A 16,800-nucleotide genomic window follows, 5' to 3' on the forward strand; every position below is an offset into this window, starting at 1 on the left:
ACCGTGTACCCAAAGAGTGGCATTTTTCAATGGAAGAAATGAAAGGCTGGGCATTAGGTTCATAATTGATATAAACGTAGAATGAATCAACACATCAGAAACATGTTTAATCTTTGTTGGTAGAAGTGTTATGTTAGCATATTCTAAGAACGAAGTTTTTTACATCTGCATTGTCAGATAACAACTGACTGCTTTAAGCTTTAAGTTTAGCTTAGATCTATGGTGCGTAGATTACCATTTTATAAATAAATAGTACGGTGAACTGGCCCAGTTTCTTATAATCAGAATGCTGAAAGTGTCAAGCACAATTACGAAATGGGCAGTATATCTCGGCTAAATACATTCACGATTACCTCCTGGTAAAGAAGGAAAATGCCCCTGGTGCTCCCATAATACTGGTGACAAAACATGCCAAAATATAGAAGTAAATCGTCCAGTTCATTGTTCTTTGTCAACAGTGCATCTTACTCTTTACGATACCCTTTCTTCTGCTGGCTGTGTTGCTATGTATCTTTTACTGTTTAACCATTCCTTTTGGTCCTTTCTCTCCTATCTGTGCAACTTCTTTAACTTATTGTTACTCCGATTTCCACTTTTTTAGGGCCTAGTCTCTTAGACCAAGAATCTGACTCAGTTAAAGTACTCGTCATGAAGAGAGGATTATAATTGTAATTAATCCCCTCATAATATTACTGTCCAAATATACTTTGGAGCAGAGTTCATCTCAGCTTTCGGAATTCGTTTCTTGTTTAAGCATTGCCTTCGGATGCTGATATAACGCTTTTTCCCCAGAAATCTCCAAGCTATTGAAATGGCCATGAAGAGATTAAATCTGTCCGTCCATCTGCTCAGTAAAACGCATACATTCAGGCAGGACCTTTCGGACACCAAAGGCTTCTGCACAGTGAGCAACCCCAAACCTCACCCCGCCCCTACCCACCCCAAAAGCCTTCCGTACATTAAGCAACCCCAAATCTCCATCCCTGTCCCCACCTCAAAAGGCTTCCACACTTAAGTAACCCCAAACCTCCACCTCGGCCCTAACCCGACCCCAAAAAGGCTTCCGTACATTAAGCAACCCCAAATCTCCACCCCTCCCCCAACCCAAAATGCTTCCATACACAAGCATCCCAAACCTCCACCCCGGTCCCAGTCCCTACCTCAAAAGGCTTCTGTACATTGACCAACACCAAGTCTCTTCCCCACCCCCACCACACCCCCAAAAAACTTCAGCTCATTGGCCAAATCCAAACCCCACCCTACCTTCAAAATATATCCATTCTCTTCAAAAGTTACACTACTACTCTCACAAGGCCTAATCACTCTTTGACTGTCACAAAGTAATATTTTAAATCGGTTCTCAAATATGCGTCAATGGTGCATAGGGTTTCAGGTTCTCAAGTCTGGAGAATATTTTTAAAACGGCTAGGCAATTCACCGCCGAGGGTTCCCTTCTCCCCAAAAGCTAATTCTTATCTAACCAAGTATCTGCCAGTAGCAAGGTCCACCTTTGTTGTAATTTTCGTTGAAATTTACACAACTCTTTGCCGAATTCCGCTAACAAACAGACAGACAATCATACAATAACCTTCGTTTTTGGAGGTAGAATAAATATATAAGTTTATCAAAAAGCCTCATGGAAATCATTGCAAGGATAAAAGTTTTAAAGCAACAAAGGTTTGTGTAATGAGACCGCTCACCAAACAATTGTGAAATTCTATATTTATCATGACTATACGTGGTCGATGATGCCTTTTTTTAGTTTCCTCACCTTGTACATCTAGAGTAATCCCACGTACATAAATCAGTGAGTTTTTATGTAACTCATCTTATAATTCTCTGTTTCGGTCTATTTCTCAGTGACCCAGTAACTGATAACTCAACATCTTGTTTATGTAAGCAACACCATTCGCCAATCCGAAAATGCTTGTGTTGATGTATATTATCAAAATGCTTGTTTTGTAATCATTTATCACTGCAAAGATATGAGCCAAGAATAATTTCTCACGATTTGTTCCTTTCTTCACTGTACAACTTTCCACCTTTTTTTTTTTTTATTTATTTTTTTTTTTGCTGCTTTCCCACGCTCCTTATATAAGGAGATAAGTAAAATTCAAAGATGTTCCTTTTCCCAGTCACTCTAAGAACGGTTATTCTTGGTTTTAAGCTTACTGGTGTCACAGGTAGGTCGCTCTGTGGAGAGTATCAGGTGGAATTTAGTATGGTTTCTCTTTACTATCAGCATTATCATTGTTAAAGTTTATATTGCCAATTATTTTTCATTTTATCATGAGGTAATCATAAAGAACTCCACGGAAATATAAATGCTATCGATAAATGAGACCCTGCAGCGAGTCATTTCATTTTGTGTACTTGTGATTATGTCAGAAAACTACAATCTCAGTCTTAAATTTTCTATCTATCTATCTATCTGTCTATCTGTCTAGCTCTTCGGTGATCATGAGTCTTTGGAAGCTGCTGTTCCTGGCGATACTGGCGGGACCTGACGTCGCCCTGACGACGGACCTGCCCCGTTCGGAAGAACCCATCATCCTCCCGCCTATAAAAGAAGGACCCGAAGCGGCCCTCCTCATCGTACCTGGGGCTTACATCAACGCCCAGTACTACCAACCTCTAGGTGAGTCATAATTGATACCTTGGTCTTTCGTAAGTTGTGGAGGAGGAACCACGAGCTGCAGTCCAAGAAGAACTAAAACGTTCCCCCGTTGCGATCCGCTATAGGCATTACTTAAGGTTCTTTGAGGAGTTCCTTCGGCCTCTAGCTGCAACCCCTTTCGTTCCTTTTACTGTACCTCCTTTCATATACTCTTTCTTCCATCTTACTTCCCACCCTCTCCTAACAATTCATTCATAGTGCAACTGCGAGGTTTTCCTCCCGTTACGCCTTTCAAACCTTTTACTGGAAATTTCCGTTTCAGCGTTGAATGACCTCATAGGTCCCAGTGCTTGGCCTTTGGCTTAAACTATAATCAATTCAGTCAAATCAACTAAAACATTCAAGCTTGCGAAATATCAGGTCACTTCCAGAATTCTGCCAAAAGTTTTGTTTTCCAAGGGGCAATGTCCTCTACACTTTAAAGAAGACTCAGACCCAACAGCTTTTTCTCACTTTAGATGCACCCCTCAGTATTTTTTTATTACTTTATCTTCATGCAGAATAATAGGGAATATACAAACAAACAAAAATGGAGATAGTAGTATTTTTTCTTATTAAGACACTTGAGAAGTCTGCCAGTTCAATTTCATGATTATGCACAATCACTTCCAGTGTTTTTAACAATCTTGTAAATATCTGAAGGTATATTCTGAAAAACAGAAAAATAGGTAAAAGATATAATTGATTTTAAAAATGGGGTTATGAAAATTAATGCAAGAACAAGCAAGAAACTCGGCATCCTTGACAAAATTTTCGAAGATAAAAATAAAAAATGGGAGAACAGATAAATGAACTCTGCCCTCCGATTTTTTTTTTTTCAGGCGAAGCAATACAGGCGGCTTCTCCCTTGCGACTGTGGGTGGGTCTCGTCCGCCCTTTCCCGTTCGATCTGCCGAATCCGATAAGTCTCATCCCGGCTCTGAACACGACGATGCAGATGTTGAGGGACCGAGGGATGACGACGGACGATATCTTCCTCTCCGGACACTCTCTCGGAGGTACGCCATCAAAACCAGATTTAGCGTTAGGTACAATTATGGGGTGAAATAAATGATTGTGGTAACAGTGTACTTTGAAGAAATGGAAGGGCCGTGTAAGGGAAGCAAAAGGGATAAATTTCAGTTGGAATAAGATTGGAAGCTGCACTCCTCTTTGGCGAGACTAATTAGGGTCTAACTCTTTCAAACGTTACTCTTCTGTTTTTATTTACAATCTTCCTACCGCTTTTCATATGCATGTGTAGGTAATCATATATTTATATGTAAACATATATCTGTGTATCAGTAGATACACAGAGAGAGAAATACGAGTATCTCTTCCCACGATATTGTTACGATGCTCTATTGTTTCAGGCACGGTGCTGCAGAACAACCAATGGTCTATAGACAACGGTGTGCTGGCGTGGATCATGCTGGCATCCTACATCCCCGAAGGAAATCTCGCTAACAACACGTTTCCTGTCATGCACATCAGCGGTGACCTAGATGGCATGACCCGAATCACTCGTATCATGAGCACTTTTGGGTAAGTTAGCAAGAGCTGTGTGTAAACTGTCTATACAAGTTCAGTCTCATTGCTCTCTAGTTATCTACTTGTTTACAAAATTTCACGAGTGGTCTGACAGGAGACTCCACATTAGTTCATTATTCCAAAATGCCTGTCAAGATATGCTTTGAAATTTCAAGCCTTCCTTCATGTAGGCTGGACTTGAAAAACAAGTTAGCCTGAAAGACGCCTGTGATAAATAGATCATCAAAACAGATTTTTGGTTAAAAAAATTAGATGAAGACTTAACAAAAGAGTAGAATCTTTTATGAGTTACCTGGATACACACATTATCTTTTATACTCCCTCAAACTATGTGTATCTATAGCACATTCAATCAGTTATTCTATGGACATACATTAGGTCCGTATGTTACATGGAAGCCCCCTTATGTCCGATTATCAGCCAAATATACTGCAATAGAGGAAAGGAAGAAAAGTCACTTAGAAGACAAACATATTCCTGTAAGAAATGAAAGAAAATAAAGGATATCAGGCCATATCCAGAGAGACTCTCAAAACTCTCAACAAAAACATTAGGCGTATACATAAGACTAGTAATGAGGATTAATAATTATGTTAGCCTGGGAAGCGTTGGTTATTAAATAAAACTAGATATGGCACTACCTCAGTTAGTTACAGTAAAATGCAAAAAGGAGGTTAATAAAGAAAGTAATTACTTGTTTATATCAGTTTCAAATTTAACAAAGTAATATAATTTTCAACAATAAGAATTAAGTAAAGTAATAATACTATAATTTTCAGGAGCTAGTTGGACGAGTGCAAGTGATTGACTAAAGTAGCAACATTTAATTTCTGCATAAACAAGTAAAAAATGCCTCGAAGTTTCTTCCGCGTAATCGAGTTTTCTGTACAGCCGCTACAGCGCATAATCAACGTCACCGAAAATAGATCTATCTTTATGTGGTCTCAGTATAATGCTGTATGAGCCGCTGCCCATGAAACTTTAACCACGGTCAGGTGATGGCCTATCCTATGTCGTTGCCAGAGACACGATTATGACTAACTTTAACCTTAAGTACAATAAAAACTACTGAGGCTAGAGGGCTGCAATTTGGTATGTTTGATGATTGGAGGGTGGAGGATCAACAGACCAATTTGCAGCCCTCTAGCCTCAGTAGTTTTTAAGATCTGAGGGCGGACAGAAAAAGTGTGGACAGAAAAAGTGCGGACAGAATAAAGTGCGGACGGACAGACAAAGCCGGCACAATAGTTTTCTTTTATAGAAAACTAAAAATCAGCAGCATAGCAACGTGATTACTTTTGGTAATAAAAATCAAGTAAATTCGTAACACCATAATTTTCAGGTGGGAGTTGGTCATGAGATTATAAGGGTATGTTAGTGATGTGTTTGTTCAGAAAAAATTATTTTGAGTATGACTTACAGGAAATGGTAGTGGTCTTTGATTACTTAAGTCCTATAGATGAAAACGACATTAAAATCAAAATCTCCTCAGCGAAAGGAAAATTGAATAGCAAGAGAAATCAGTACCAAAAAAAGGAAGAAATAATAAACCGAAAGTAAAAACTAAAAAGTACGTTTCAATTTATACGACTCTGCACTTAACTCCAGTATTCATTAACAAATACCTTCTGTTTCGTTCATTATCCTAGATCGCTTCTTGAATGTTATCTTTAAAACGTACACGAATTCTCCTTACATAATTCAGTGAGTGAAAAGCAGTTTCCTGAATCATTTATCGTTAGTTATCTACTGTACTTGCTAAATCACAGAATATAGATGCTGGTAAACAGTAATTATGAATGAAATTTATATGAATTTTCGCCATTAATTTGGCCCTGTGCTGTCATTAAATGCCACACCCTATAATTCATAAACCATGTCCGTCCTTGGTTGCATGATACAATAGGGTATAGATGAAAAAAGTTTTAACAGGAAATGAACACGATCATGTTTAGATTATACAAGAAATTCTTCAGAAGCTCCATCCCTCTAACATTCCGCTTATTTATCGCTTTGGTCATTAATAAATGAATAGTAGGCATACGTCAACCGGGTTCGACGTTATCTCTGGCAACACACAGTAACCTGGTTCATAGCTATCTCTTGGTACAGATAGACTTAGTGTCTGGACGGGGAAACCGGAGTAATCAAAAATCAATCAGAAATTTATTTGCCTTTGACTAAATGCCTGGTATTGCTATATGAAACCGTCAGCTGTCAAATTGCTTTTGAGAGGTGTGCACTGAGTAGGTTTTGTGGTCTACAGAAGCAGGAATTCTTTTCAAAGGAGAGCCTGGCTGAGCGCTTGAGGCGAATCATCAGAGACTGGACTCTGGTATATTTTGGTTTCAGTAACGGCGCGAAACCTCTTTTCCAGGGAACTTGAGGCTTTGACTGAGGAAACTCCGGAGAGTATATACGAAAAACCGGTCATCGTTTTGGAAGACGTCAACCACATGCACTTTGCGTCAGGCGATCCTCCACCACTCGTGGACAAAGAAGATATCCTGTCTCCCATGGCTCAGGTGCGTCATTATCCTAAAGGAACTCAAAATTATGACGAATAAACCAGTCTCATTTGGAATGTAATGATTCCATTCGTCTAACTGAATTCCTTTGTCTGATGAATAGGTTAACACAATTATATCTTTACAAAGCAACTGAAAGCCTTTCGTGAAAGGATTTTCTTTTAGGTCCAAGCATAATTTTTTTTCAATTATTACTGTAATGAAACATTACATCCTCGTTCCGGGAAACAACTGCGATTTTTATTTTCTTTTGCTAAACTCCCTACTATCAACTGCTTTGAATTTTCAAGTATAACAAAAAGTTTTCAATAGCTGATCATACAGTGTTGCCTAGTGAGAGAATGAAATAAAAAACATGAAATTGGCGTTAGGTTTTACAATTCTCCTGATCACATACAAACGGTAAAATCATAGAGCCATTTCTGTTTACAAATATGTTGACTAAATGTCTTTAACTCTGAACCTATCTATTCCGCAGGGTGATGCCCAGTCTTTAATTGCAAAGCATGTCGCAAGCTACTTGACCGTAATAAGTGGACGACCAGAGGAGGACGTGCCACTAGCTCAGGAGATTTTGTCGGAGGCCTTTAAAAGCACAGCCAAAGCAATGCAGGTATGCAGTAAATAAGTATGTCTCATACATTAATAATCTGGCTTACTGATTTCATTGTCTCTTTCCCTCACTTGTATACCGAAGTTTCCTCTCAAAGAAATGGACATCTAGCTTAAAATCTAAACAGAAATGAAAACATGTTTTGTGATCTAAGACTGCATTAACTAACGAGCAGATCCCATAAGTTAAGTTTAGTACTCTGCAAGCGATGACAAGATCATCTGAAGACCATTGTGGAAGTTCTTTTAATCCAGGCATTTGTTTATGATAACATGTGTCCTTACGTAAAACATCGAGATATTTGTTATGCCGTTTTAAACAGGGCAAGATGTACCCGAGACGGCTTTGCAAGTGAGCATCTGTCTAGATGTGCTGAAAATGATTTAGGATTACGTTTTACTCTGTTAGCCACAAAGCACCTATTTACAAACTTGGGAGGTTAAATGTCAAGAGGCAAGGGTCTGAACACCACACTCATACCTGCTAGCGTTCTTGAATCGTTGTTGTTTTTACTCTCTACGAGTGTAACGAAGGTTGTTTTTTGTAATGACAATGTAGTAAATGGATAATGCAACTTTTCCTACACATCATATTAACTGTTAGTCACACAAGGGATCTAGAATAGATTAATTAATGATGTTACCAGTGAGGTTAGTATAACTGACTTCTTAAAAAAACCAATGTTTCATAGATTAGCCGGCGAACTTATAGATACTTATTTTCCCTGTTTCCTTTTTTCCTGTAGTGTCTAATAAGTGCATCCTGTTCTGTAGAAGTGTTGTAGGCAAGTTCCATACTGGTGTATGAAACCATAAATAATGATAAGAGTATAATTAAGATCAGTAGTATCTAAGAACCGTGAGCCATAGTATCACAGTTATTTAGGTATTCAAAAAGAGAGGGAATTCCGCCTATAGTTAATTATCGAGTCACTTTCAGCAGCTAAAATAACGCAGATATGAAACAACAAAGAATGATTGCCAGTTTCGTTAAATGAATTATGCAATATGCAAAGCTATGCATGAAATGGATTCAGGTACAGTAGCCCCTCAGTTTAACAGACATTAGGGGCGTCTGGCCTTAAGTAACAAAGTCCATTAGTAACAAAGACCGTGTATTACGACCTGCACTTGAATACTTTGAAGATATCTTACAGTTAACAGCAGTTCCATATAGATCCTAACTTAAACTAGCCTGTGCTTTATACTTACCATTCATTTTAACAGATTTATCTAAAAATATATCATATCTACTGCGGCAGCTTTGGAAAAAACAATCATTTGATGGCTTATAAGTACGGAGGTCTGGTAAGTTTCGGTCCGTTTAATTGAGGTTTTCCTGTATTGCCCATGTACTTTAAGGTAGAACGTGTTTCTTTTATTTTCACAGCCTTTGAAGTACTTGAAAGATTACTCCGAAGGAAATGGCATTAGTAACCCTTGGTCGCAGGATGGTCAGAGAATCATATCAGCTGTTTTAGATCAGTATCGTGATTCGTTACAGGTAAGAAAATTTCATTGGATATCTCTTCCTTTTTTATATAAAAAAAAAAAGTTCTTTTATCCAACTGTTGAATCTGTTGGCTAGAGTGTTTAAGTGAAATATAAAAGAAGCGAGAGCTCTTTGAAGTACATTTTTATTTCTTAGCCAGAACTGTACAGACAAAAATAAACCAAGTAACTTATCCACTACTGTCAGCAATTCTGTGTATTTCAGCACATCTTAGTCATTGGCCAAAAAGGAAACAATAAAATGGCATCTTCTGTTGGGAAGAATTATGATGCTGAGATACAATCGGTGAAATAAAATGGAACAAAGGAGTTTAGATCACGAGTAGTGTCTCTTCTCCTTGGCAGAATCAGCTTGATTCTGAAATCTTGTTGTTTTTCACTATGTGCTAGTGTCACAGCATGTATTTTAATTCCTCTGTTCCTCAGCCACGCGTGGGTGTGACTTGAGTTATTCTTCAAAATTTACAGCTTGCCCAAAGACTTTTTGCCAACTTGATGTTTACTCTGCCAGATAAATGACACGATTTACGACACCGTCACTGCATTGGCCACATCGAAGCCCCATTTAGAAGTGTTTGGGGAAAAAGCTGTTGTAAATACCTGCTCCCACGTATATCCTCATAGTATCCTGACATCGGTTGGAGATTTCGCCGCTTCTGTGAGTCATATTTCTGAAGGCATCTATGTGCCTTAGCTTCCAACTGAAGTCTTTTTTTCACCGACTTTATTATCTTTACCCTGTATGCAATCACCTTCATCACTTAATGATATCGGACCTTGAATACACTTGAGATCACACCATCCACACCATTCTTAAGTACTAATGACACCTTCATTTCTGTGTTCTCCTCCCGTATGATAATTCAGGAAATCGGAGCCAAATTCAAGAGTAGAGAAGCAATCATGCAAGCCCTGCAGCCATTAGGAGTTGAATTTGGAGACATGGCTACGTGTAAAGAAGTAAACCAGGTTTGTGAACTCATCTGATTTATCAATACTGGATACTTAAAGAACTAAATTTCACAAAGGTTGTGAAGAAAGTTTTGATCCAGTGTATATATATACATATATATATACATATATATATATATATATATATATATATATATATATATATATATATATATATATATATATATATATATATATATATATAGTAAATTTTAAAACGTTTCTCCTGACAATGAGTAGCTCCGGAAAATATTAGTTAATGGTCTTTACCACGCTTGTAATTAACAGCTGAATCGACACTGAACCCTGTGTTCAGAAAATTTCCACAATGGCTGCTTCATTCACGTATACTTAAATCTCATCAGAAGTTTGTCAAATGCCCCTTATCTATACTCCGCCACTCACTTTTATTTTACAAAGAAAAGGTGAGAATTGTTGCGACGGATTGCCTGCAAAATGACTTGGAGTAACGAAGGTTAGAGAAAGTTAGTGTAGGTGAAAAGGTAGACTACAGTGTATGAGGCGGTTATGTCATATATCTAGAATGAAGGAGTGTAAGTTCATGAAAGGCTCTAAAATGCTGACATCTTGGTCAAAGGAGAAAGAGTTGGTAAGGATGAAACGTGAGAACGGAAAGTCCTCAAGATTAAAGAGGGGCTAGTGCGCACAAGATTGCTAGTGGTGCAGTGAGAGTGGAACGAGTCGATGGGCAGATGATACTTTGACGGTTCTGAACTGTAACTGACACACGAACGTGGTAAAGAATGTTTCCTGTTGTCCGAGGAGCCCCACTTATTATTGTAATAAACATAACACCCAGATTTATCCTTATATATATCTCATAAACTGACAGACAGATAGGTATTGCAATACATTATTCAGATCATATCCTCACTCATCTTCTTCTTCCTGAAAGGCGGCATTTGAGTTGGCCTTAAACTGGACTTCAGACATCTCACGCTCTAGGTTCGAATCACGGGGAGGCCAAGTGACTTACCATGACGACGCCGAGAAGACCACGGGCTCTGGATGGCTGTATTCCCAGCTGAACTACAACCTCACCCTCAACGGTAATAACGTTTCGAGTCTTTTTCTTGATCTTGGTATTATATGGGTATTTGTCTGATGTTCTGGGCGGTGAATATTTTACCCCTCACACTTTAACTATGGATTATACGCGACAAGCTTTGCTTTTGAAAGTGAAAAGTGGCTTTATATAATTATATATTTACTAGCTGACAAAATTCAGCGCTGCCCAGGAAAACTCTGAATGACAACCGATAAACTCTCTCTCTCTCTCTCTCTCTCTCTCTCTCTCTCTCTCTCTCTAACACCCCTCTCTCCTCCTCCCTCTCACTTCCTCCCCCCCCCACTCTCTCTCTCTCTCTCTCTCTCTCTCCCTAACAGCCCCTCTACTCTCACTCCCTCTCCCTCTCCCTCTCCCTCTCTCTCTCTCTTTCTCTCTCTCTTTTCTTTCTCCAACTCTCCCTCACTCTTTCCCTCTTTCTCCTCCCTAACACTCTCTCTCTCTCTCTCTCTCTCTCTCTCTCTCTCTCTCTCTCTCTCTCTCTCTCTCTCTCTCTTCTTTCCTGTTAACATAGTTGCTTCATTTACAATGCACAGAATTTTTGACATTTTATTTTTCACCCTTTCTCACCCCATTCCTTCCTATCGGGGCTGAACGTGGACTTCAAGGGCATCGGGAGAGTCACTACTCATCTCAGCATCCTCGAAAACTATGGTTTAGACACAATATCTGTCGTTTTCTGTTATTTTTACATGTTACCCACTTCCCACCCCAACCCACCCCCTTTGGTGCCAGTGATGTCATTCCCCCACAGTATTCTTTTCCAGATGGTAAGTCATATGTATACCAAGTTTGGTTGAAATTGATCAATGCGTTTCCAGAGTTATGCTGGAACATACACACATTCATACATACTTAAACACATCCATTTATATATATATATATATATATATATATATATATATATATATATATATATATATATATATATATATATATATATACATATATATATATATATGCATGCATATGTGTGTGTGTGTTTGTGTATTTATATATATAAACATTTTTATACATTTATAGTTTTTGGTGAGTGTTTTCTTGCGTATGTATAAATGCACACTTGCACAAACAAACACTCGAAACTTTTGTTTGTCCCTTCAAAGCTTCAGCCTTGGAGATGAGGTGTGCTGGAAATAGCATGGTTGTTGCCAGAGACTTCTAGATGCCATATGGCATTGGATTTGTATGCATATGATATATATTTATATACATTGAATTTCTCGCGCACATCTACACACATGTAGAAAGCACTTTCCCTCATCTTATGTTTTATCAAATTTTATAACATTTATACCCAGCAGTACAGTAATAGTAAAAATAAAATGTCAGCGACTGCATAAATTACTGTATTAAGAGATCATATTAAAATATATCAATGAGTCCTCTGCATATCAAAGAAGAGTTTCTTGTATAATAATCCCACAGTTGCTTTACACCGACTGTGAAAATCATAGTAACAATAATACTAACAGTAACAGATATTAGTGAAAACCTTTACCATATGTCAGTTCCTAATGCCAGAATACGTGAAAAGAGAATGTACTTAAAGTCAGGCCTCAGGGTTTGTGCTCGTGTTACTCTACACACAAAAAAGCTAGCAACTACAGTATTGTACATTTAAGATTTAAACTAAATAGATTTATATTACTTGACCCATATAACATTTTTTTTCGAGGTGGGGAAGGGTGCAGGGACTTCAGTCATTTGGAAATGAAGCAGAAAAAAAAGTACTTTTTCTATAACCCTTTGTATTATAATGCCGGACGGTATTATACTACAAGTGGTCATAAGTGCTCTCAACAAAACTCATAAATAAGCAAAACACTTTTACACAATGACTTCAGCCAGGTCTGGTTTTTAGATCACGAATGGAAAAAACCTGTGGAAGAAAATAATACCAAATGTTACTATCAAGTAACGCTGCTCTAAAAGATTTTATAAACAAAGAACGAATTAATGATAATCGTGAGAATACAGATTCATCCGAATACGCGTTCCATCAACAGATCTGGAAGTGACTTCGCCCTCCTTAGTAACCAGCGTCGACGTCGGCCTAGGTCTCGGGGGGATGCATTATTGCAAGCTTCTGGCGCCAAGCCGAGCCCTCGAGTACATAATGGTCGACAGCCTGAAGCACACTCAGCCCGTCTAATGCCAAACGTGACGAATTATCCGCAGTTACACTTTCTCGTGCTGTGTTATTGCCCTTGTTTATTTTCGTTTAGTGATTCATGTAATCCCTCGTTCTTCAAGAAGAATGCCCCGCAGGGGGTTAGTACAGTTAGTGCACCTCATGCGGTGCGCTGTAGGCATTGCTTAAGAATCTTTGCAGCTTGCCTTCGGCCCCTAGCTGCAACCCCTTTCGTTCCTTTTACTGTAACTCCTTTCATATTCTCTTTCTTCCATTTTACTTTCCACCCTCTTCATAATTGATTCAAAGTGCAACTGCGAGGTTTTCCTCCTGTTACACCTTTCAAACCTTTTACTTTCACTTTTCTTAATATGACTGATCTAAGCTTGGTTGTTATATCCTTTTCATTCCCTTAAAAATCAAAATAGAATCAGCCAATAAATTTTTTGTTTATAATTCCACATTAAGCTGGACTGAACACTGAAAAGGAATAATGAAATGAAAATGGACAAAGCAATCGAACTTACTTTATAGGCCTGAGTATGCTTCTGCATAACTAATCAATATGCAGCAACTCAACTCAGCAAACCCGGAATGTCTCCCAGGCTTCACCTTCCAACCTCCTGGGTGAACTTCGTAATCTCTTCTATTTCATATTTTACCTTTTGTACTTTTTATAGATTTTGTGTTACTCTTACGTACCGTTCAATGAACAGTTGAACTGTCAGTGTGAGTATTTTTGAGTACTCAATACTCTTACTTCTGAAGTTATCCAGTCACACACAAACTGATATTTCGATGCTCTAAAGCTTCAGAACTATCTAGTTATACTTAGCATTTTTCTTTTTAGAAATACTGCCTTAAATGTCTAAGTGACAGAATAAAAAAAAAAGATAATTGAAAACAATTTATTAAAATCGATTTTAATATTACATTTTTATATACTTTATATATGAAGAGGATATCTAACAAAAACTTAACCATAGCCAAAAGGTGCCCATGTTCCGGTGATCAGTCCCGTCTGAATCAATGGATGTGATGGTAATCTACAAGAAGCCTTTATAATATCTCGTCTTTACGAGCCAGTTGTTGGTGATATCAATTCTTGACTGATAAATTCAAGACGATGGGAGCTACAGAGAGATATCTAAGGCCTCTTGAAAATCCTTGAAGCTCTGAAATCAGCTTAACCGAGGACAGTGGTAAGTGGCAGAGTTCTGAAGGGGTAACCAGAAGTGAGTGTGGTTGGGTAAGTGAGTGGGAAGTTCTGGTAGGTGTAGGTTGTTGGTGCAACTGTTCCGGTGCTGACAGCTGGGTAAGCGAAACCAGTAACTCCAGTGGTTGTGGTCAAGAGCTGAGGATCAGCCTCTGGGTCAGCTGATCGCTTGGCACGGGCCACAACCTCTCCCTTGGGGATCTCAGCCTTGGCACTGGACACTACAGGGTAAAGGTAAGGCATGTGGGCGGCGTAAGGGTTAAGTCCGGTGGTGAAAGGCCATGTTCCCACAAATGGAGAAACTCCAGCCGCACCAGCGTAAGGGATGGTCTGTGGGATGGTGTAAGGGCTGACAGCAGCTGGAAGTCCAGCATAATTAAGGGTAGTTGGGACTGTAGCCAGAGTAGCTGGGAAGGTAGCTGCTGGAGTAGAAATAGCACCAATTGTGCTTAGGAGCTTGCTGTCTGGCTCGGGATCAGCAGAGCGCTTCTGGCGAGCAGGGATTTCCTCAGCAGGCTTGGCAGCCACTACAGTGGGAATAGAGTATGGGTGGTATCCAAAGGTGTAAGGAAGGGGAGTCTTTACCAGTGGAATGCCAGCATAAGGATATGTTGCAGTGTAAGTGCTGATCACATCTCCTTCAGCCTTGATCGTCGGGGTCAGCAGAGGTGTGCTGTAAGGCATGATCAACTGGGGCTCAGCGGCCACCAGACCCAAAAGACACATAACTGCCTGCAAGGAGAAACATAAATGGAGTAAAAATTATGCATCTATGAACATATGCCTAATTAACCTATTTAAGTAGTACCTTTTTATACACTCCACTTCAAAAAACCCTTTAAATGCAAAGTAGACATTAAAGAAATTTATCAGTGGAAGCAAAACCTTAAATTCCTCTTTGAACCATTTGCCTGTTTTATATATGTCCTTATAAATGAGAAATATGTTTAATCAGCGTAATAACAGAGTACCGTGTGATGTAGGATAAGGACCTTTTCGTTCAAGGTATGTGATAAATGTCCTCGTTCATGAACATACAAGCATAAAACACTTTTGATTACTGAGGATTATTGACATTGGTAATGTTTTTCATTTTTTCGAATGCCGCAATTCCTCCTTTTTGAAATCAGTGATTATTCAGAACTCCTAACATCACAAAGATATAAGGTAAAAACTCTCTCTCTCTCTCTCTCTCTCTCAAAATATGCAAATTGTTTTTCATTGGAAATCTAAAATTTTCACTTGAGATCATCTTAGGAAAGTAGGCATCCATGCATGTTTGATGCAATTCTAAGTTGTTCAGAAACCAGTCACTGGTTCATTTCAGTATAAGTGCGACAAAATATAATTTAGGTTATTTTTATTTTCTCCTCGTAGGATAAGTCCCCTTAAAATCAAATGCCACTGAATCTCTTGATCTGTTCTTCAAGAGAAAGAAATATCTTTTTAATACATTTTAGAGTGAAGACTGGCTAAGGTCATTTTTTTGGTTAATAAATTTTCATCAAGCTGAGGTCCACAACTTGAATGTAAAAAGTTAAGAAAAACTGGTTTCTTATGAATAATTCTTAGCGAAATGTTTTAAACACCAATGTCAGGGCTTATTACTTCTCACAGGACAAGGGAGGAAACTAGTTTCAATGAGAATAGATAAGGGTTATCGATGCTAAATGGGCAATACATCATAGTTCGGCTTCCAAGAAAGAATCATAATGAAGCAAAGAAAATTCATGTCTGGGAATGAGAAGTTGACAATCATTCAGTCCATGACTGAAACAAGAAAGAAATCAAACTGCTGTATCGAACTTGAGAGTAAAAGGAGTTCTGTCTTCCTCTCTACTTACCAGAACCTTCATCTTGGTTTCCTCTCAGCAGGACGATGCTGGTCTCAGGACAACTGGTCCTTTATATACCCAGGTCTTCCTCGAAAATAGCCCCGCCCCTCGTTCGTGCTCCCGGTCCTTCGGGAATCTAGTTCGCTCACCCCCCACCCCTCCTACCCCAGGAAAATGGAGGGGTTGATGCTTGCAGCAGATATAGTGATTATCTAACTGATGGCAATGGAAGAGGGTAGGGAAATTGTTTGAGAGTTGTTAAAAGAGGAGAGAACTTAATGCTTGAATGCATCATGAAAAATAGAAGTAGATGTTTCCTGTAGATATTCGAAAGCACATATGACAATTGATGCTGATGTTGGGATGGGAGAGACGTGTAGCAAGGCAATGGCAGAAAATCAAAATACCTAAGGAGACAAATGTAATATATTTAAAGAAAGTTGAGCCATCTTTCCTTGGCAGAATAGAAGAATACAATTTGAAAGAAAAAAGGACACGTTGATTATTTTCCTTTGAAAAATGTCCTGAAAAGGTGTTGTGGTGATTTATTGAAGATATAGTAAACCTGCTATTTTGGGGGAGGGGAAACGATGAACCACAGATCTCAGTATAGAAATCTGGTCATATGAAGAGAATACAAGGAAGGAGCAGAGTAGAAATGGAATGGCGTTTGAACGGGAATCGATGATCTCCTGATGAGTATTTTATTTCATAGCAT

The 16,800-nt window shown here is 38.7% G+C and overlaps 2 protein-coding genes across 4 annotated transcripts in view; one reads left to right on the forward strand and one right to left on the reverse strand.

Moving 5' to 3' along the window:
- Positions 1-13,474, forward strand: part of LOC136837548 (uncharacterized) — a 21,712-nt gene extending 8,238 nt beyond the window's left edge. The window contains exons 1-11 of one of the 3 annotated variants that reach the window (XM_067102397.1): positions 2,141-2,183; positions 2,448-2,638; positions 3,499-3,675; positions 4,030-4,201; positions 6,585-6,732; positions 7,214-7,348; positions 8,738-8,851; positions 9,371-9,517; positions 9,727-9,828; positions 10,727-10,880; positions 12,907-13,474. In XM_067102397.1, coding sequence (XP_066958498.1) covers positions 2,461-2,638; positions 3,499-3,675; positions 4,030-4,201; positions 6,585-6,732; positions 7,214-7,348; positions 8,738-8,851; positions 9,371-9,517; positions 9,727-9,828; positions 10,727-10,880; positions 12,907-13,052 — 1,473 coding nt within the window. In that variant the 5' untranslated portion in view covers positions 2,141-2,183; positions 2,448-2,460 and the 3' untranslated portion in view covers positions 13,053-13,474. The other 2 variants (XM_067102398.1, XM_067102396.1) reach the window with 2 other exon arrangements.
- A 451-nt stretch (positions 13,475-13,925) lies between these two features.
- LOC136837549 (uncharacterized) lies at positions 13,926-16,184 on the reverse strand. The gene is made up of 2 exons (XM_067102399.1): positions 16,092-16,184; positions 13,926-14,979 (listed from the first exon to the last, which is right to left on the reverse strand). The coding sequence occupies exons 1-2, from the start codon at positions 16,101-16,103 to the stop codon at positions 14,218-14,220; spliced, it is 774 nt and encodes a 257-aa protein (XP_066958500.1). The 5' UTR covers positions 16,104-16,184; the 3' UTR covers positions 13,926-14,217.
- Between the last annotated feature and the right edge of the window lie 616 nt (positions 16,185-16,800).

This window comes from Macrobrachium rosenbergii, chromosome 59 (genome assembly GCF_040412425.1).
Source record: "Macrobrachium rosenbergii isolate ZJJX-2024 chromosome 59, ASM4041242v1, whole genome shotgun sequence".
NCBI classification, from domain to species: domain Eukaryota; kingdom Metazoa; phylum Arthropoda; class Malacostraca; order Decapoda; family Palaemonidae; genus Macrobrachium; species Macrobrachium rosenbergii.